Source organism: Apis mellifera, linkage group LG11 (genome assembly GCF_003254395.2).
Source record: "Apis mellifera strain DH4 linkage group LG11, Amel_HAv3.1, whole genome shotgun sequence".
NCBI lineage: Eukaryota > Metazoa > Arthropoda > Insecta > Hymenoptera > Apidae > Apis > Apis mellifera.
In genome coordinates, this window is record NC_037648.1 from 10,428,201 (window position 1) to 10,450,523 (window position 22,323).

General features: G+C 24.0%; 2 protein-coding genes across 10 annotated transcripts in view; one reads left to right on the forward strand and one right to left on the reverse strand.

Annotated features, from left to right (window-relative positions):
* Window positions 1-22,323, reverse strand: part of LOC412591 (calcitonin gene-related peptide type 1 receptor) — a 100,086-nt gene that overhangs the window by 5,948 nt on the left and 71,815 nt on the right. For all 8 annotated transcript variants that reach the window (XM_006564403.3, XM_016914958.2, XM_016914956.2 and 5 more), the window contains one exon: window positions 2,765-2,871. In XM_006564403.3, the coding sequence (XP_006564466.1) occupies window positions 2,765-2,871 (107 nt within the window). The remainder of the gene's footprint in view (window positions 1-2,764; window positions 2,872-22,323) is intronic.
* Window positions 107-22,247, forward strand: LOC409171 (esterase FE4). Of its 2 annotated transcripts, none has more exons than XM_026443850.1 (8): window positions 107-302; window positions 15,416-15,704; window positions 16,166-16,351; window positions 16,861-17,063; window positions 19,941-20,100; window positions 20,330-20,656; window positions 21,242-21,389; window positions 21,986-22,228. In XM_026443850.1, exons 2-8 carry the CDS (start codon window positions 15,581-15,583, stop codon window positions 22,146-22,148), a joined length of 1,311 nt encoding a protein of 436 aa, XP_026299635.1. In that variant the 5' UTR covers window positions 107-302; window positions 15,416-15,580; the 3' UTR covers window positions 22,149-22,228. The 2 variants fall into 2 exon arrangements, with proteins under 2 accessions (XP_026299635.1, XP_392696.5); XM_392696.7 differs by lacking the exon at window positions 107-302 and adding an exon at window positions 13,013-13,211 and having other exon boundaries at window positions 21,986-22,247.

Genomic DNA, 22,323 nt, shown 5'->3' on the forward strand with positions numbered 1-22,323 from the left:
TATCAATATTTGATATTCCATTCATAATGATAGAAACATTCATTTTAATGAAATTCTTAATTATATTAAATTAATTCTAAAATATATTATTTTTTAGAAAGAGATTAAGATTGTCTATTTTTCAAAAATACTTCAATATATTTATCCACTTCTATAAAGAATAACGAAAACTTTAACCAAAACTCTTCAAGAGCCTCTTAAAATCGTTTTCATACGCTTGCAACAATAGAAAGTAATGGCACCATCGGGAAATTCGATGAACTCGTGAATCCCAAAGGATTTCTAGGAGAGAACGAAAGAAGGTAAGCTCGAGTATAAACTATCCTAATAAAACGATTCTCGTGGATATTCGCTTATAGAAATGATTCGTTTTATCCCTTTTGACAGTCATTTTGTTCTTTTTTTTTTTATTCAGCATTAAAGAAGTTTTAGATATGAAACGAGAAATTCATCGAGGTAGAAAATTCCTAGTTATTCGTATCTTGGTTTGTCTTATCTTTTGAATAGTTTTTGCATAGTGAAACGATATCTTTCTCATTATATCTTTTGAATTCTTTGCTATTACGATTGTGCCTTCGGCAAAAGATATATGCAAAGATTATGCTATTATAGTATTACAGGAATGATTAGAGTGACTTTATGATATTAAAATTATCAGTATCAAAAAAAATCTACTCTTTTTTTTATTTTTATCTTTAACTTTATACATATTTTTGTACTCTGAAATTTCGAAAAGAGATTTAAAGATAATTTAATCTATTGAATTAAAAATATAATTGTATATTTGATTTCATGCTCTTTTATTTAGAAAGATGACAATTCTCAACCAATTATTTCTAGTATTTGAATTTTGTCGAATTCTTTATTTCACATTCGTTCTTTAAATATTCCAATGTTTTAATTTTTTAATCTTGCTTTTTAAAAAACTGTTGTTGCTCTCATTCCTTATTTTCCTGTGTTTTCTTGTTTTCTTCGAAGAAGATAAATTTTAAAAATTCTTGAGTAGGATAAAAGTGAAATTCTATATAAGATAAAATTAATTTTATATTTATAAGATGAAAGTAAAAAGAAAAAGTAAACTCATTCATAAATATGTATATATATAATCTATCATACATATCATAACGTGCAGACAATTATTTAATATAAATGTATATATAATAAAATTCGGATAAAAACAAAGATAGAAAATAATGACCATTTTTTAAGAAAAAAATTGAAATATGAAAATAATTAAACAAAACCAACGGAATATTTAGGAAATTTTTGTTAAAACGATATTCCAAATAGAACTATATTTCTTCTTTTATTCCTATTTACAACGTTTGATATATTGCCATTTTTCATCATAAATTTCATATTAAAATTTTATTATTATTATTAAAATATTAAAATTCTTCCCGATAATAATATTTCGAGGGGAAAAAATGAAGATAAAGAGAGAAAAGAGAATGAATTTTTTAAATCCCTATCTATTAATTCTGGATTATTGATCTCGAACGATGAAGATTTTAGATTTATTCGACTAAACTTGGGATCATTCTTTAAGAATATTTTATTTTTGGAGGATAATAAAATAGAATGGTTATATTGAATACAAGAAATTGTAAGAATGAAAAATATAAATATTAGTAAAATTAACTTTCTGTGACTTTTTAAGAAAAAATGGATCGTCTGACCATAGATAAAATATTCTACTGAACTTTATTGGTAAATTATCTTCGAATATTGAATATATCGAATAATTCGATAAATTTTAAAAGTATTAAAAATAATATATAATTATCGATAAAGTGAGAAGATTGTATACAATATAATTTATAAAATATTTAATTATATCTTTGTGTCTTAAAAGAATATTAACGTTTCTCGATAATTATGTTTTCGACATTGTCATTTATGGACAAATAATATTTAAAAAAAAAGAATACAATGAAAATAATCCCTCGATTAATTAAAATAACTCATCGAGTATTTCATCTTCAGATTTCATCATCTCGGAACTTTTCCATTATATTTCCGTCATTTTAACATCATTTTTTTTTTTCTTTTATCAAGAACAAAGTTCTTGGATAAAACAAGTTTATAAAAGAATTTTTTGTTTTTTCTTTCAAGTAATTTTCTTCTAAGTAGAAAAATAAAGACAAGAAAAGAATCTTCACCATTTTGTATTTCCATCTTCGCATTTTCACATACTTATCGCGTACCTTCATCCAACAAATAAGCTTCTATTTTGTCTCTGTACATCATTTTCGTTTTTATCACTTATCGTTTTTTCTTTATTATACATCATTATATATGTATACTTCATCCGTCAAGTTGGCACGTTTTTTCTTCAACCTTTCATCCCTTTTGATCCTCGATCTTATTCTCTCATTCAAATCACATCGCTCATCATGAGTATAATCCTCTATCCTTGGGGCTGTCGTTCAAAGAATTTCGCCCGAGAGGAGATTTCATTCAGGATTGCAACGTGATGGCATTTATTACTATCTCTTTATTAACATTTCAATATTCAACATATTTCTTTGAGAAATTTTTTTAGAAATTTTTCACTCTGATTTTATCTATTTTTAAAATCTTTTCTTAAATACTGTACTTATTTCTTTTTTTATTCTGTCTTATTATTTATTTTATTTTGAGAATTTTCAGTAATATTCGCTAATTTTTTATTTTATTTTTTTTTATATATTCATAGTGATTTTGAAAATAATATTATATAGTTAATTAAAAAAACTTAAAATATTTTTATTAATTTACTTACACTGAGGTCTTTTAAATTGACACAAGTCGTGTAGTTGCTCCAGACTTGACCAGATTCTGGATGTCGAAACCAAGTGCCGTTTAATTCGCAATATTTATGTGCTCTCACTGAAACAAAAATATTTTTGCATGCTTTAAATAATTTCAAATAAAGATATTTTTATTAATGTTACAATAATTTTAATAAAATGAAATTATATTATATAATATTCTTCATTTGTTATTTCTTTTTTTAAATAAGAATAGATATAATATCTCATATTTTTCTCAATTTTCATATATCTCAATTTTTTATTACACGAATCTGAAATACCGATTAAAAAAAAAAATCAGAGCGTTTGTTACTCCCTCTGTGATTTATTGCGATAAATATAAGAATTGCATTCAGCTAGATAATGTCAAATATAACAAGGGAAAGTGATAAGAAAGTGATAAGTGATAATAAAGAAATAAGAAAATGATCTTATCATAAATAAAAACATTAGAAGTCTCTAAAAACATTAGTCTAAATAATTATTCTATCAATAAATTATATACCAATTATAAATATTATATATATATTTTTTATTACAAATTAAATAAAAAAATATTATGTATTCTCTCGTAACTTGTTCAAACGAAATACATTTCATTTTCACAATAAAGATATCGACGAAATTCAATACTTACATATCTATTGTTTAAAAGAAATTTATATTTTATATTAGAAAATTTTTCGTAATAAAAGCAATATAAGTTTTTGCAATATATTCAGATCTGTTTCATTTTTCGCATTTCTTCGATGGTGCAAAATGGAATTAGAAAATTTTGAAATATCGTAGATCACGTTTGCATATTTAATAAATGTCACATAGCAATAGTAATATTGTGCATATGAGAAGCGAAAATTGAAAAATTTTGTACACGTATTAGAGAAGCATATTAAACATGTGAGATATTTAATTGTGAATTGTATGGCATTTCAAAAATTTCAACAATTGAGCTGTTAATTCCAATGAATTTTATATTTTATATATTCGAAATCAATAATGTATTTATGCTGAAATATTTATATTAAACAAATATAAAATATATACAAGAGAATATTAATTTTAGATATTAGAAAATTGAATGTATCAATTGAATCAATTTTGATTCCAATTTGACATAAATTTGTAAATTAATAAAAAGTTATCGTTTGATTTGGAATCATTTTTCATTTCTTTAATTCGATAAAAATTAAAAAAAATTTAATTTCTTTATTTTTGATTAAATTTATAATTTTTTTTCTTTTTTAAGGAAAATCACAAACTTGTATTCATTTCACTAAATCTTTTTAAACAAATACAAATAGTTCAATCAAAAAAAAAAAAAAAAAGAAAAGAAAAAAAGAAAAGCGTGAGGACGAAAAAAAACATAGAAATTCCATAAAACTATTTGTATTGAATGTACACAATTTCCAATCGATTTCAAGTGTGTTATCAATCAAAATGCGGTTTGAAGTCTCCACTTTTCAAAACTCGTTCTTTTTTTTTTCGAACATAAAAGATACGAAAAAGAATGTTCAATTTCAAACACCATCTATTAATGAAGTTTTTTTCTTCCGTTTTGCAATACTTGCACAGAAGAACAAAAGATTTGAAACGAACGATAAAAGGACAAAAAAAAAACTTAATTGTGATCAAATCGAGTGGCATAAATTGGATTGTCCTCGTTACGAATCCTTTTCATAGATATATTTCCAGACTGATTTTTAACTTTTGTTAAAAATAGAAGATAGAGGAATTCATGAAAAAAATAATAGATTAAAGTGTAATTGAAAATGATAAAAACATATATATAAAAAAATAAATCAACACTAATATCGAATAACAATTGGATCAATAATAATAACAAATTAAATATAATAATTTTATTTTATAAGATAACTTATTAACAATAATCCTGAGTATATTTATTTTTATTTTTTTTGAAAGTATGATTTTTTTTCGAATATATAAGAGTGATTTCTAAATATTATTAATTATCGTATTATTAGAAATGATATTATAGATTTCTAATAATTATATATATTATCATAATGATGATGCATATTTCAAAGGTGAAATCATAACTGCATACAAAAATAATGGGTGGAAAAATAATATTCGTTATAAATATTAGACATTGAAATTTATATAATGCATAAATAATATATAATATAAATATATTATAAAAATAATTGAAATATATTATAAAAATAATTGATACACTGTTCAAAATCGAAAATGAATTTTTCATATTGATGAGAAAATTTCCATATATTGGTTTGGATCTTTTTCATGAATTTAATTTTCTTCATGAAGTATCTCTTCAAAATAAAGATGTTTATAGTTTACAGAAGAAATTCTCTTTGCTCGTAACTTTTAATTTAAAATAATTAATTAAAAACTGCATATTCAGGTTAATTTAATAATAATTTCTTATTAAAATTTTAATTATATACACCATGTATATTAATTTCTAATTATTTCATATTTTTCATAATATTATATATTTCATTTAATTTAATCTTTTTTTTTAAAGAATTTATATTTTTAATTTATATAAATATATAAATATTTTTTCTAATATACCTTTAAAGTTTAAAATTCGATCAAAATCCAATTTGAAGAGATGATGAAGTGAAAGGAAAGGAACAAATAAATACAATGTTTAAATTCACAATGACAAACAAATCCAGATCAATTCTTCGATTTCAAGGAACGATCCTCTTGTAAAGATTCTTCTCTCTTCCTATCTCAATTCTTATTGTTACGTCGTAAAAACGTAATATCCCTCAGAGATGGGCCAACAATTTGAACACGATTTTTACTGTGGCTCTGATACGATTGTTGCAACGACAAAAGACGATAATAGAATCGAGAAGTAAGAGAAGAACAAATCGTAAAATGAATTCTAACCCTAGTTCTTTTGTTTGCTCGAGGAAGAAAAATAACCATAAAATTATCGAAATTATCGAATGATTCAATTAATTCCATCGATTAACCGTAAATTAATTTAACCAAATATCGAAATTGAAATGGAATCCATTTTCCATTATAAATTTTTTTCTTCGACGTGTTATAGTTTTGAATTTTCGAACGATAGTTGTAAATTTGCGAATAAATTTTCGAAGCAAGTTTCTCCATTGTTGGAAAAGAGAAGCCATAAAAGCGGAAGTAATGGAATGAAAATGGCGATTATCGGGTTGAATACCTAGTCTCAGAGGGGATAAATTAAATTTCCTAGTCCCAACGTGAAATGTTTAATTGGCTTCTAATGAATTTCGAGGCGAACTTAAGGCATAGGAATAGGAGAAGGAAGAAAAGAGCAATTTCCAGTTGACTTTCGCGATTAATCAAAGAAGTTTATAAATGGGGATGGTCGAAAAGGCTTTTTGATTGTAGACTTCCTTGATCGTGATGATTAATAATAGAAAAATGAATCTTAATTCATACGATGAAAAAGTTTGGAAAGTTTTATCGAGAATCGAAGAATCGATTGAGCTTGTTATATTCGAATAAAATTTTTATGGAATATCTTTTTCGAAGGATAAATATATAGATCATTAAGTTAATCGAGATAACGTATTATCGACAATAGATTAATATTGAAATAATAATAATTATAATTTATTCTAATATTATAATTAACATCGCAATTTCTTATTACTTTGAGATAACGTAGTGCAATTCGTTTATTTATTTCCTTAATTTAATTTCTCTTTGAATCTCTGGAATATTTTTAAATCGAAAAAAATTTTCATCGAAACTTCGATATGTCAAGTGCGATCCCATGTGATGGCCTTTTATTTCAATTTACATTCCCTTCAATGCATCGAAATTGAACCAGAATCTGTGAAAATGGACTTCCACGAATTCCTATCGAATTTCTATTACATACCAGCTATTTATATCAATCGTATATTCTCCTAACATGTGTAATTTACATTTTGTTAAATTCTTATCGATTATAGTAAAAATGATAAAGTAACAAAATGTTCGTTTTCGCATTATTTCACAATTTCTTTTTTGGTTTATCTTTACTTAAATTTTTTTTTATCTTTACATAAGTATAATGATTATATTCTAAGTTTACGAATAATTTTTTTCTTCGTTTTCATTTTTTAGAAATAAAAAATTTTTCATTATTCATTCAATATTCTCTATATAATATGTGAAATATATATATATATATATATATAGTATGCTATGAAAATGATAATAATGTGCAAAGTTCAACAAGCAATATAAGTCATAGTAGATATGATCATAGTATTATGCATGTTTGTCATTTTTAAATATGTAATACAATATAAAAGCTTTATATTATCCGTATAATATATTTATACATGTAAATTATTTCAATATTAAAATATTTTTAAGCTAATTTTCATTAAATTTTTTTTTCTATGAATTTTTTCCATGAATTCATTATCAAAAAAATTCTTTCTAGTTTTTTAATCTTTATCTTTCTTTAATCCTTTTGCTAAAACAGTTTGTAAAGAATTGATAAAATTTCTTCACAACGATCTATCCAATTGGAGATTGAAGTTTAAATAAAACTGATCGCAATTACGCACCTGAGTACGAAGGCAGTAAATGCAAGTTTGAAAATCATGTTACGCTCTCGTAATCCTGTTCCTTTGCCGCATCGGTCTTAGCCATTTAAAGCTACGCTTTTTTCCTTTTTTTTTTTTTTATTTGTTTCACGTAAAAGGAAATCGTGATAGAAGAGGAATAAACTAGTATTACGGTTAGTGTTTGCGATCGGCATCTCTTTTTTATTTCCTCTCTTTGTCATCCTCCTTCTTTTCCACGCTAATCTTCCTCGCTTTAATCCTTTCGATGATCCTTTTTTCATTCTCTCTTCATCACTCTTTCGTCTTCTCTCCTTTATCAATTATTCCCTTCTATTCCTCATTTTGTCTCTTTCCTCTATTCTTTTCTCGCTTATCATAATTTATTCTGAATAAACATTAATACGATTGATTATTAGATTAGGATAATAAATAATAATAAATAATTCAACGGTGATAATAAAAAAATCTTATATATATTGTATCTTAACTTTGGAAAATTAAGGAAAAATTATTGATACTACCTCTTCTAGAATTATATTATATATTTATCCTGTTACAGAATCGTAAGTTTGGATCGAAATTTACGATTTCTTGATCAGGAGGATATAATCTGAAAAGAGGTGGCACGCGAAATTTTTCCTGGAATTCGAGTTAACATTTCCAAGCGTGCAGGATTCGCGATTTTCTATGAGGAAGAGAAAGTAATCCAAGAGGGAGATGGGGCACGAAATTTTTTCTTTGAGGCAAATTCCAAAGTTTAAAACGTCGAATTTACGTAATTTTTCAGCCAAAACTTATGTCAGAGAAGGGAATATAATAATTTGGGAAGAGATGACATTTGAAATATTTTCTGAGATTTTTAAATCTTTGCATCCATTTACCTGTTGTTATCATTTCGTGTCGTTCCCCGACTTCTACATCGTTTTGCATGCAAATGAACGGATATAAATCTTCGCGAAAATAGTTTCCATTATGGTAATCATTTCAATCGCGATTCAACCAGTCCTGGCGGGTTTCGTGTTTCGCAACAGAGGACTCTTCTTCCAATACGAGCCAGTTTTATCGCCTTAAAGAGCAAAAAACAAGGAGCGAAGTTTTATCACGAGTGAGATATTGTTATCGCGCCAGATTATGCATGGACACCCTTGGAGATTGCTCGGAACCTGTTATTTAAAAGACAATACCGGAGAGAAAGTGTAATTTATATAGGGAAGTGATTTATAAATAGCTAGTGGTGCTACTGTTGGTGGTTTAAAGAATTGGTTCAGATTAAACTGGATCTCGATGCATATACGTGATAGAATTTTTCAATTGTAGTTGCAGCAAAATAACGTTGGTATTGTAGAATGAAATTATTCTTAGGAATGACAGTGTAGAAATGGAATAATGAATTTTTTTTGTAAGGAAAAAAGAGTTGTATCCTAATTTATGATACACACGTGTTATGTATCGTGTATGATATATCGTACGAAAAAAATTGGAAGAGAAGAAATTTCAATAAATTTCAATAAAATTTTGAAATCACGAGTTATTTATCGGCGAAACGGTGTATTAATTAACCTGTTCATTTTATTACACGCTCCTAGGATTTTTTTTAAAACACGCATCAGAAGAAAGCTCATCGGATTTAAATTACTATACTTTCTATGATAAAACGTAACTCGTTGAAACGAACGATTGAGTCGAGGGCGTTCCGATTATCGTTCTCAATGATTCGATTTCAATTTAATGATGCTGAATCTCGTTGAGATGATTGCGGTGACTCGTTGATGAGACGTAAGTTGATGTCGTTGGCATTGAAGTGTGTCTGATAGCGTCGATTGATCTTGCTTTCGCGATGTTGGTTGAATCTGTTCTGTCGTCTCGTTTTTGTATTCCTTGATTGATGATCTTTTTTCTTTTTTCTTTTTTTTTTTTTTGGAAAACCAAACAAGAAATACATTGACGTCCATTTCTTCTGCGATATCGAATGGAAAAGATAGGATAACGCCTGGAATGAAACTACAAGTCGTCTTCTAAGATAAAGGATTCCAAGATTAAGAGAACAAATTCCTTCAGAATCCTTCGTTAATTTATAATTGGGATTATCGAGACTCGAAACGAAGAAGCGTTAAGACATTCAATTCGTTGTTTCAAAAATCTCCTAAAACTTTCATCCAAAGATAATTATAGTAGAGCTTATAGTAATATCATAAATCAATTGTCGATTAGGATTTGAAAGAACGAACGATTTGATATGATGTTGCAATAATGATAAACGTATTATACTATAGAATATATATATATCATATAATGTATTACAGATAAAAAAATCTTTATCTATGTAATTAACTAATCTAATTTCTAGTATTTAAAATAGATTATTTTTAAATTGCATGTAATGTTTTTTAATGTTTCTTATATTTGATATTTTTATTTTTTGTCGAGTAATATATGTTGAACTGAACTCTACGTTTTTTTCCTACGTTTTGTATATTAAAAATTAAAAATAAAATATATAAAATATATAAAATAATATGTAAATAAGTAATAAATAATTAATAATATATATATATATATATAAGTTTAGTATGCAAATAAATAATACAAATGATAAATTATATATAATTTATTAAATTTGCATATTAAATCTTCACTATCGAGTAACAATAACAATAAATCTTCGATGAAGAAAAAAATAATTTTTGTTCAAATAAAAGATCTGACGATTTTGACAAGATAAAAGGGTAAGAATGGAATTGTAAATATCGTAATGGATTGGTAAATATCATAGGTGGATTTTAACACGCAACGAAACGAGTCCATTAGAACGGAATAAGATAATTGACGTGGAAAAGCGTTGAGAGAGAGAGAGATATGATGATTTTTGTTAAAAACAGGATGCGTTTTATAAACTGACGTTCCGTGCATCATGTGTTGTTCTCAAATGTTCATCCATGGTCGATCGTGAATCAGAAATGAGTGCTCGAATCCGCGTAAATTCAATATTTTAACACGAAGCGATGAAAGAAAAAAATACTGCTCGATAAACCATGGAATAAACTGCACAGGAGCACAAAAAGGTGGGTGAAAAAAAGCAAAAAAGATATATACAATATATACAAAAAAAGTAAAAAGATATAAAAGTAAAAATTTTTACGTTTAAACATTTCCTGTAAATATTTTGTTTCCGTTTGAACGATTAAATATAAATAATTTTTATAAATTTTTTCTTCCTTTAATTATATGTGATCATTTTGAAATGATAATTTATTTTATCATAAAATTCACAAATTATCGTTTTCTAATGGTAATGTATTTTACGATTCTCATATGTGATATTGTATTCAAAGATGAATATGTGTATAATGACATTTGCATATATTACACATTGTATATTATGCTATTTTCTATACTTTGTATTTTTATGTTATTTTGAGATTCTCATTAAGTAACAATAAAAAATAATATTGAGATCATAAAAATATAGACATTAATGTCAGAGATAAATCATCATCAAGTGCGTCATCAGTTATGTAATTATAATTAGGATTTTTATACTTAATTATATTTATAATAATTATAATTATAATATTATAATATATAATATTATAATATTATAATTATGCAGAAATCATATAATCATTTATATTTATTTTTATTATAATTACAAGATTTATAATACAAGGCTTCTAAAAACATAATAAAATATATTAGTTTATACTTTATAAATGATCGTCATTTCTTAAAATTTTTCTCTTTAAGAAATTCATTGAAAATTTCACGCATCTCAAACATTTATCAAATTAAGTTATTAAGTTTGATATTGAGACTTCAAGGACCAAATATTTATTTTTTTATTTTTGTCTAAGATTCCAAAAATATTTCTTCTTGTTTCCTAACAAAAATGAATCTTTTTGAGTTTGAACTTTCAATTTCATTTTATAAATTTCAAAAATCAAATATTTACTCAACTTCAAATACAGAAATAAGTATTTTGATTTAAAAACAGAAGATAAAAATAATTATTTGGAGAATCTACTAAAATTTTGAATTGATATTAATTTATTATTTAATAATTTTAGATTAATATGTTAGACGAAAATATAAAAGTTTTCTTTAGATCAACATTTTGTAACATTGTAACATTATTATATTATTATTATCACTTAAAAAGCGTAATAAAAGTAGACATCTAACATCAAGATACATAAAATATTATCTTAATATAAAATAATTTATTTCACTTTATCTCTATATCTAACAAATTAATAATTTTGTAAAATTATTTGTTTGTATTTATAATTTATAATGAATGTATTAATTAATTCAATTAATTAACTTAATTTAAAAATAATGCAATTCTTTTGATGGAAATAAATACTTTCTCTTTTCTTTAATTGTTCAGATTATTTATACACTTATCTTTAATCTGTAATAATCTTGAAGATTTCAAAAATTTTTCTGAAGATTTGTTATCAATTTTTATCTTTTATGATAACAAAATTGATAATCATTGTTTATGTCATAAATATAATCATATAATAAATGTGTAAAAAATTATACTTTAAATTTAAAAATTATTAATTAACTTTTTTTTATTGATTTTATATAATGAAAATTACAAAATAGATAAATGATATTGAGATTTTGTTATGATTATATAATAATTTTAGTTTAAAAATATATATATATATTTAATTTTTAAATTTTTGAATATTTAAATTTTTATTTATTTTAAATTTTGCTTACATGAATTTATACATGAATAATATGTATGTAAATTATATACAGAATTTTCAACGTTCAAATTCTATTTTTTTTAAATTTATTTTTTAACATTTAATTTATAATTTATGACTTAATTTATTGTTACTCTATCTTTAAATAATTTAAAAATTATACATAGATGATTGAAATTTATTAAATATTATATATTTATATACAAGTATTGCAAATTAATTAACAGTTTACAAAAATATGGGATATTTTTGGAGAATCGATTGTAAATATAAAAACAATTAGAAAAGTTGATATACAAAAATTGATTTGGACTTATTTTTTAAGCAATTTAATTATGCACTGAATTATAAAATAATTACTGAAAAATTCTATGCAATTAATTATTTAATATATAATGCAATGTACATTGATATATATCTATACATATATTATTACATTTTAATATTTTCTAACATTTTAATCTGAAATATATTATTATAAATAAAATCACAATAAAATCTCTTTAATATTTTTATCTATAAATTCAAAATGATGTCCATATATATTCTTTAAATTTATTAATAATTTTCTTAAGTTTTTCGTTGAAAAATTCAATCAAAATGATATTACAGTACCAATTATTAACAAAATTAAACATGCTTATCTTTGATCGAAACTTTTTATATATTAAATTTATATATTTTGTTATATAATTATTTAAAATCGAATAGTCTTTCACATTTAAACGTTATTACTGTTTTTAAAAACTTTATCGATTAAAAAAAAAATTACATACATTCCAAAATCAAATCTTTTCTTTAATTAATGTTCCGCAATGATTATTCGTTTCGAAGATTATCTATCATTATCATTCGAGACAATATGTGTGTTCCTTTCTAACATTTTATCCCCACCACCAACTTAACCAAGCCTCGAGATACCTCTTTATTTAATACAAGTCTAGCATCTAGCTACGACTCAGTTTGGATTGACGTTCGTCGTCGTAAGTAGATTCGTTAGTAAAATGGCGAGTGAAAATACAATCGTACGCGTGAAGCAAGGTGAATTACGTGGCGTTGTTGAGGAAACAGATTATGGTGATCAGTATTTGGCATTTCGTGGTATACCGTATGCGAAACCACCGATTGGCCCACTTCGATTTAAGGTAAATTCCTTCGAAAATGATAATCAATTATCATGAATGAACGTTTACATTGTTACATAAAAAGTGTTAATAGATTCGTGAAACATCTTTTAAGATTAAAATAAATACAAGAGCTTAAAGTTACAAGCAATTGAACTATGCGTTCAACGAAAGAAAATGGAAAAAGAACGAGATCGTTCTTTCTTCATTCCTTCTTCGATGTTGTATGTTGTTCCCATCTCGTTTCATCTAACACGAACTTAAATTGTTCGTAACTTAATAAATAGATTTTGATCGATATTTTTATATCAATTTTTTTTTCTTTTTTTTTTATCTTTAGAATCGATTTTTCAAAGATATTCTATATGTTGCTTTTATTTTTAACTTGTATGTTAAAAATGGAAAATGGAAAATTTATCGTAAAAATATAAATAATCCTATTTTATAAGATAATTTTAATCTGTAAAATCTAAAATGAAAATAATTGGCTTAAATTATTCATGAATAATATTCTTATCTTTAATATTAAAGTTTAAATGTTAAAACTAAAATTACAATTAAAAAAGAATAAAATTAAAGAAAATAATACAATACAAATGGAATATTATTTTATCAATTGCTCAATGTATTGTAAAAAATAAATTTCAATTATATTAATATAACGAAAGAATTATAATAATTTAATTAATAATAATTAATTAAATTAAAATCCATTATTTGTGATAATTTTAACTTTGCTTTTCGATGCATGAGATATACTTTTTTGAATTTGTTCAATCATAAAATGTACGAAACAGATGAAGATTTTATCATGAGTTTATTATATATTTTAATTGTAGTTTATATCAACATGATTATTAAAAGTAAGTCGAAATTACCTACATGTATAATATAAAATGAAAAATAAAAATATGAAAAATTATTGTATATCAAACGATTTTTTAAAAACAATTTAAAATTGCATAAATTCTAATTAGATTGCAATTATTTCTAGATTATTCATTTTTATAAAATATAATTTTTATTTGTTTATGTTTATATCAGTCTTATTTATTTTATTTATTATGATTTATATATATGTACAGTATATTTCACAACCGAGGAGCAATTATGAGCAATTAAATTATAAATAAAAAGTAAAAGATATGTAAATGATTGATCGTTTAATCATTATATAATAATATTTTAATATACTATAAATATTTCTTCACGTATTTTTTCAAATTATTATATTTCTCATATATATAATCTAACTGATAAACTTAATATAATATTAACTTATTTAATTTGCAAGTAAAAATTATAGAAAAATGAGAAATATTTTCAAAAATACATATAATTAAAATGATCGTGATATTGCATTGATATTATTGCAATTGATAAAACATATAACTTTGAAGAAGGCAAAGATATCTGCTATTTTAAAGAGAAAAGCAAAATGAAGAGCATATCACATATCAAATACAAACATCTTATGTGCAGTGCAGTACAATAGAATTATTATGCAATACATCAGTATTGTACTATGAAACTTTGCAATACTCTTACTTTTCATTAGAGAAAGAATTTTCCAAGATTGGGATCATTGTTGAATTTTATCATGCTCTGAAATATTTGTAATATTTTCTGAATAATTTTTTGTGCTGAATTTATTCTTGTTTATATTATTATAATCCATAATCGTGAAATTATATTTCCAAAACAGTTTGATATCTTGATCATTAGTTGAAATTCTTTTTTGTGAAATAATTTAATTTCTAAAGTAATTTATCTTTTTACGTGAAGGATGAAATTTTAATTGATAAATTATTCTATAAATAGCTCAATTTATTAAGAAATAATAATGATAATAATAATAAATCTTTAGATTGTAATTTAAAATTCAGAAAATTAATTAAAATTAATAGATGTTTACATTTTAATATAAAGTGACTTATATAAATCTAAAATACGTGAAATAATTTGAAAGTAAAAATGAAAATGAATAATTACACGAAGTGAAATTTACCTTGTATAAATTTCTAAAGTAAAGATAATTTCACAAAATTATTTTTAACATCAAATCTGCTGATTTCTGACAAATTTGTCTTATGGCTAATCTCTAGAAATTGCAACAACATGAAAAAATCTTTTGCAACAAATGCGTTACATTACTTCTCTCCTAAAATTTATCGTTACCATTCTTCTTACCATTTCTTGTTTTTGTCAACGTATTTTCCTTCCAGGATCCAGAACCATTGGAGCCATGGTCAGGAATAAGAGACGCCTCGAAACACGGAGACGTTTGCGCCCAAAATGACACGTTGTTCCGTCAATTGAAAGGGAGTGACGATTGTCTCTATCTGAACGTATACAGGCCAGTGGCCGAATCAAAGACAAAACGTGCTGTAATGGTATGGATCCATGGTGGAGCTTTTATGGTAGGATCTGGAAACGATGATATTTATGGTCCCGATTATCTGATGCGGAAGGATATTGTTCTGGTGAAGATTAATTATAGGCTGGGTGTATTGGGTAAGTAGAAATGGATGGAAAATACGTTTAAAGGCTTGATTTTAAATGCAAGGTAAAATAAATAGTCAAAAATTGGTATTTTTGCTGAGGCTTATTTATAAACAATTTTAATTTATATTTGATGAAAAACAAGGCAGAGATAGACTTATAACTAATGACATTTAATCATGTATATTTATCATCAAATGTTTTTCTTACTCTGCATTTATATTATTATCAACTTATATGCATAACTGGAAGAAAAAAAAATGGTAAGAATCATATAATCGAGGAATATCTTTTTTCCATTTCTATTATTGAAAAATAAAATTTTTCTAATATTTAATTATCAAAATTTTTCTTGTAAAATCATTATAAATATATATCTATATTCATTTTAGAGAAATAAAATTGAAATTTTGAAAATTTATTAAAGAAAGAATTTTCATTTGTTCTCCTCTTTCCTTGTTCCTTGTTTCTAGGTTTCTTGAATTTGGAGCACGAAATTGCTCCAGGTAATCAAGGTTTAAAGGATCAAGTAATGGCCTTGAAATGGGTGCAGGAAAATATCTCGAGTTTCGGCGGAGATCCCAACAATGTCACTATATTCGGTGAAAGTGCCGGTGGTGGCTCGGTTCACTATTTGACTATATCTCCTCTAGCTCAGGGTACGTTTTCAAATATTTATTCACATGCACTTCAAGCTCATTTCAACGTTCCTATTCAGGTATTATTAACGCGTGACTTGCGAAATTTTACGATTCATACTGCGTATCCTCTTCCATTCAAAGTACATCAAAACTTTTATATAATATTTTACGCAGTTACATAAATTATAATACTATTTGTGAAATTGATCATGTTTTTGTTTTAAATTTAAATACGTGTCAATATCATTTTTGCAAATGTTCATGTTTAATAATTGCAAAAATGAAATCTGAATCAATTTGACACGTGTCAAAATGATACGAAAGGCGGAAATATATTTCAAGGCTGAAATTCACACGAAATCTGTTCATATTTGATTTAAAAAAAAAAAAAAAAATTAATGAAGGAAGGAAAATTTATTTTCTCATTTTTTCATAGAAAAATTCCAAAGTTTGTATATATATATTTTTGCAAATAAAAATCCATAAAAAAGCGAGAAGTTTGGAAACTCTTTATTTGACTTTCACAGGCTTATTCCACAAGGCTATCGCGCAGAGCGGAGTGGCGATTAATCCTTGGGCTATAATAACGAAAGAGCCGAGCAAGTACGCGTACGAGTTGGCGGCAAAACTTGGCGAGAAATCGACTGATCCTAAAACCGTGCTCGAGTTCTTGAGGACCGTGGACGCGCAGAAACTTGCATTTACCGAGACACAGATTTTAAAGACAAACGTAAGTCCCTTGAACAAAAGTACGAAATTCTCGAGGGTGAATAATCGTGTGCATACGAAAATTTCTTTCTCTCTTCTTCTTCTTCTTATCGAACGAAATTCTTATTTTTTGAAGAGTGAACAGTTTTATGAATAATTGATTTCTATCAAAAGAAAGAGATACATTGAAAAATTTCAAGATAAATTATTTCTTGTAATTTTGAAGAAGTTTGTGTAAATATTAATTTTTATATATTTGGAAAGAAATCTAAAGTGATTGTTTGTTTTAAAGGAATCTAGAAAGGTTATTATAATTAATTTTTCAAACAAAATTTTTCCTTCATTTGAAAAAATATTTTTCTATTTATACGATTTTTAACACATTTTCTATATTTTGTTTAACTTCAACTTCGATTAACGACTATCCATTGAAAAAAGGAAAGAAACAGAAAATAAAACATGCCATTTTTATTAGGATTAACATATTTTACATACCTCGCAATAAATCCACTGAAAGGAATATAGATTCGAGTTAATTAGTTGATTCTAAGATCTTAATTTTAAATTAAAGTAAATTTGTAAAAGTAGATAACAGTATATTGGTCAAATCTATAAGTAGTCTTATCTTTGTGTTGTCTTGTTGTATCAAACATAAATTAAAAATTATTTCTATTGTATTCTATTCTATTCTATTGTATTCTATTTCTATTCTATTATATTCTCATCAATATATAGAAATGTTTTGATTTTTACAGTTAAAACAAAGTATATAAAAAAATGTTTTTATTTTCTTTTTAATCATTCAGATATAATTTATTTTTCGTAACAGAAAAGTCTCGAAAGAAAATACAATTTCCATGTTTTTTCGAAAGAATAAGAAATTAGAATAGAATATAAATATATAGAATATATAATAAGAAAGTAGAATAAAAAATTTTTAAATAAAAAAAAAAACAGTATATACGTCTAAGGATATTATATGTCAACGAGAATATGGTAATGGTAGATTTTTTTACACATATTTTTTACACATACATTCTTCTCTTATGCATTATTGAAATGCAACGAGATTTATGCAACGATTAAAAATTACAAGGTTTTACAATAAGAGATCTTATCTTATTCGCATTGTAGGAGTATGAATTGCGTGCGTTCTGAAATTTGCATTTATTAATTATTACAATATTGAAATATCAAACATTCAATTAATTAAATAAAAAAGTAAAAAAGTAACGTGTCATGATGAATATTTTAAAAAACTTCATTAAGAATTCTAATTAAAAAAATTTATAAATATCTATAGTTATCAAACAATTTATTTCATATTAATTACGATAATTATTTATCGTATTAATTTATAATTCATAATAAAATAAACAATATATATATATATATATATATATATACATATAAAATTTATCATAAATAATATGAAATGAAGTTTAATTTTGAAACTAATCAAAAAATTTTTATAAAAAAAAAGGAAATATAATTATCTTTTAACATAAAAAATAATTACAAAGGGAAAACAACATGTTCTTTACATATCTTCTTCTTCTTTAAAATCTTTAGATCAAATATTTAATAATGCATATTTTAAAAATTAAAAAAAATATTTCAGATCTATTCTATTCGTATTGTAATCGTATATTTCTTTGTACATTTTTGTACAAATTCATGTGGGCAGAAATAAAATTCTTTTCAATCTAATCTAATTAAGATGTTTCAAATATTTAATAAAAAAAAAAAAAACTATATCAATATTATTCATAAGATTTCTAACGCGATATCATAATGCAATTTCCTTTTCGATGAAAACGAAACTTGAATCATCGAAAACAATTCTCTATAAGCTGCTTTCGAAGAAATGAAAAAGACACTAGGTTCCCGTTGCACCAGTCGATATCAAGTGATCCAGAATTGATACAATATCGATATGATAGTAAAATCCAGAGAATCGGAGAGAAAAGAAATTATCTTGGGAAAAAAGAGCAATGCAACGGAACCAATACGGTGGATATCTATGAAAAAAAAAAAAAAAAAAAAAAAAATGATTGGACAGCGATACAGTTTCGATTTCTTCCAGTGACCTCTAATCTTCGAAACAGTGCTGCATGATTCCTCTTCTCGATTGCGAGAAGTTTGATTAAAAAGTATCAATCCCTATAAAAACGTAATTCAACTTTAAACGAATTTTTTTTTGAAGTTGGTTTTCAAGGAAACGTTTTTATAAGCTAATTTTTTCTGTCGATTATATTTAATTGGGCATTGTTTATATTAACATTATATTGTTATTTTTATTATATCTGCTTTTTGTATTTTATCACTTTTTTTATTTATTAATTAAACTTATAAGTAGAATTGTTTGTATAATTATAGAGAATTTAAATATTTAGAAATCTCTATGATTGTAATATAGATAAAAGATGAAATAATTCTTTTTATTTATCACTTCTATTTCTTATATATATAATTTTTTATATTATTAATAGTGATAACTATTAATATTAGTAGTATTGCAATATATAATATTAATAATTGGTATTACAATATATGTAATAATATTGAAATGATATTTATTTTGCAAATGAAATTGATTACATGAAATGAATATTGCATGTGTATAAATAAAAAATTATAATACATCTTTTATTTATAATAAAACTTGAATAAATAAATTTGAATTAATATTTGAATAATTTTTCGTTTCATTTCTCATGTCAATCATATTTTTTATCATATTTTATCATATTTTTTAAAAGAATAACTGATATTCGTTACATTCAATAAAAATAGAAAGGCTTTTATTGACAGATGGATCAGAAATTTTGATAAATCAATTAAATTTTCATAATACATTTTGTTTGAAAATTGTAATGCAACTTCTATATGTTTGCAGCAACCTTATGTAACATTTGGAACATTTGCACCTTGTATTGACAACAAATCCCCGAATCCATTTATGCCTCGACATCCCTCGGAAATGATGAAAACAGGTATCAAAGTACCCTTACTGATTGGTTATAACGAGAACGAGGGAAGCAGCGTTATTAACTTTTGTAAGTTTATTTTTTTTTTTATTTAAAATGAAAGAAAATATAAGTTCTCTTTAAAAAATATATATATATATAAAATCTAGAAGGTATTTAAATATTTTCAATATCGTGAATAATAAATTCTTGATTTCGAAAAAAAATATTTCTGTAATTCTTTTTTTGATAAAATTTCAAATTTTAATTAAAATTAAAAAAAAATCAAAGAAATCGAAAAATATAAAATTTTTTTCAGTATTTCAACATGTAGAAAGTGAGGATGTTATGCAAAACGTGAATGAAAATTTCGAAATTGTAATTCCTTTGGAGTTGCAGCCATACTTGAAGAAGCAGAGTATTACTCCGAACGATCTGAAACACTATTATTTTGGGAAAGAAATAATCAGTGAAGAAACGAAACAAAAATATGCAGATTTTATGAGCGACGTCATGTTCCTTCGAGGTATCCATGATGTAATTAATATTCAAATGGAAAAAGCTGCAGAATCTACTTACATGTATAAGTTCACCTACGATTCAGAAATGTCGTTATTAAGAATGGTGATGAATGTTACTTTGCCAGGTATTTAATTTTTAATTATGTTCCTGATATATTCCTTTATCTTTGATCTTGAATTTCTTAATTTTTTTATTAATTATATTTTATAATTTTATTTAATTCTTTAAGTTTTTTTCCTTTTTCTTAATTTTATTTTCTGCCCATAAGATATGTTCATAAATAATGTTAATAAATAAGTATAATAGTAATACCTCTATATGAATGAAGATTGATTTAAATATTTCTTCTACTTGTATTTTCATATTCAACATAATTATCTTATTCAAATTTATTTATATATTTAATATCCCAAAATTCTTATAATTAAATTATTTAATCTAGCAAATGTAAACAATTAGGAATTTGAGAATTAACAACCAAAGAAAATTAAAATGAATAAATCTCGTATGTTAATTTCACTGTATCCTAAATGAAATGAATTTTAAAATTTTGAAAGTTATTTTAGAGAAAGTTAGTTGCAATAAATCACTGGAAAAGAAATTGTTGTGTTGCAATCAAATGATCAATTCTAATCTTAAGTTTTTAAAAAATCTATAAAAATAAATAAAAAATTGAAAAGTATATCGTTTTTTTTGTGAAAATTTGTAGGTGCTACGCATGCAGATGAATTGCAATATTTATTTTTCCCAGATTTATCAAAAAAACTTGCAAACAGAAAATTGCTAGAAGTTGGAACTGATATGTACGTAATAATGGAATATTTTACTCAAATGTGGACAGATTTTGCTAAAACTGGGTAAGTTTTTGTTTTTAGCATAGTAATTTTCTCTTTTTTTCTTTTTAATAAAGATTTAATTATTAAATCTATTCCTTTAAAAAAAATTTATAATCAATTTCAAAGGAAATATGTAATACTGAATATATAAAATTTAAATTATTATATTTATTATATTATATATTTACCGTATCAAAAATAAATGATAAAGCATTGTGCATATGAAAAATTCAAAAAAAGAAAATGAAGAAAAAAATAATAACATATGAAAGTACTGAAAAAGCTTGCGAAAAAAGATTAAAAAATATTAAAAAATATACAATACAAGGTAACTTGATATAAATTACAAAAATAACTAAAGCTTGTACTAGTCTGACTAACAACTATGCACCAACCTCGTGTGAAATTGTGAGAAATATAGGGAGAAACTAGAAAAGAAAGCTGAAAAAGATTAATTATGTTTTCTAGAATAAAAAATAAAGGCATTTGTCAGAAAGAAAATTAAATTAAATTATTTTATATATCGTAATCTAATATATAGAAAGAATAATTTATTATTCTATTATTTTCATATTATTTTCTATTATTTTTTCATATTATTTTTTTTTTTTTTTAAGGAATCCAACACCTAAAGTCACGGATTTAATTAGAACAATTTGGAAACCACTCCAGAAAACAGATACATATAATTATTTGCGTATTGATAAAACGCTTAAAATGGAATCCTATAGTAAGTCGGGGCAAAGATTTGATTGGAACAGAATTAAAAATAAATTGTAATGTACATTTTAACTTTTAATATTTTGATATTTGTAATAATAATTAATAAAATAATAAAAAGATGATAATATATTAATAAATTCAGATCATTTATTAAAATTGCAATTCTATTTGATTTTAATTAATATCTTTATTTAAATGACAAAAAATATAAATAAAACTTTCCTATTTCTAT

Bases quoted from the DNA above. Each gene is read 5' to 3' on its own strand.
- LOC409171 (XM_392696.7), top strand. From the start codon at position 13,071: ATGGCGAGTGAAAATACAATCGTACGCGTGAAGCAAGGTGAATTACGT. The intron at 17,064-19,940 runs GTAAGTCCCTTG...ATATGTTTGCAG, and splicing joins CACAGATTTTAAAGACAAAC to CAACCTTATGTAACATTTGG. The intron at 20,101-20,329 runs GTAAGTTTATTT...AATTTTTTTCAG, and splicing joins AAGCAGCGTTATTAACTTTT to TATTTCAACATGTAGAAAGT.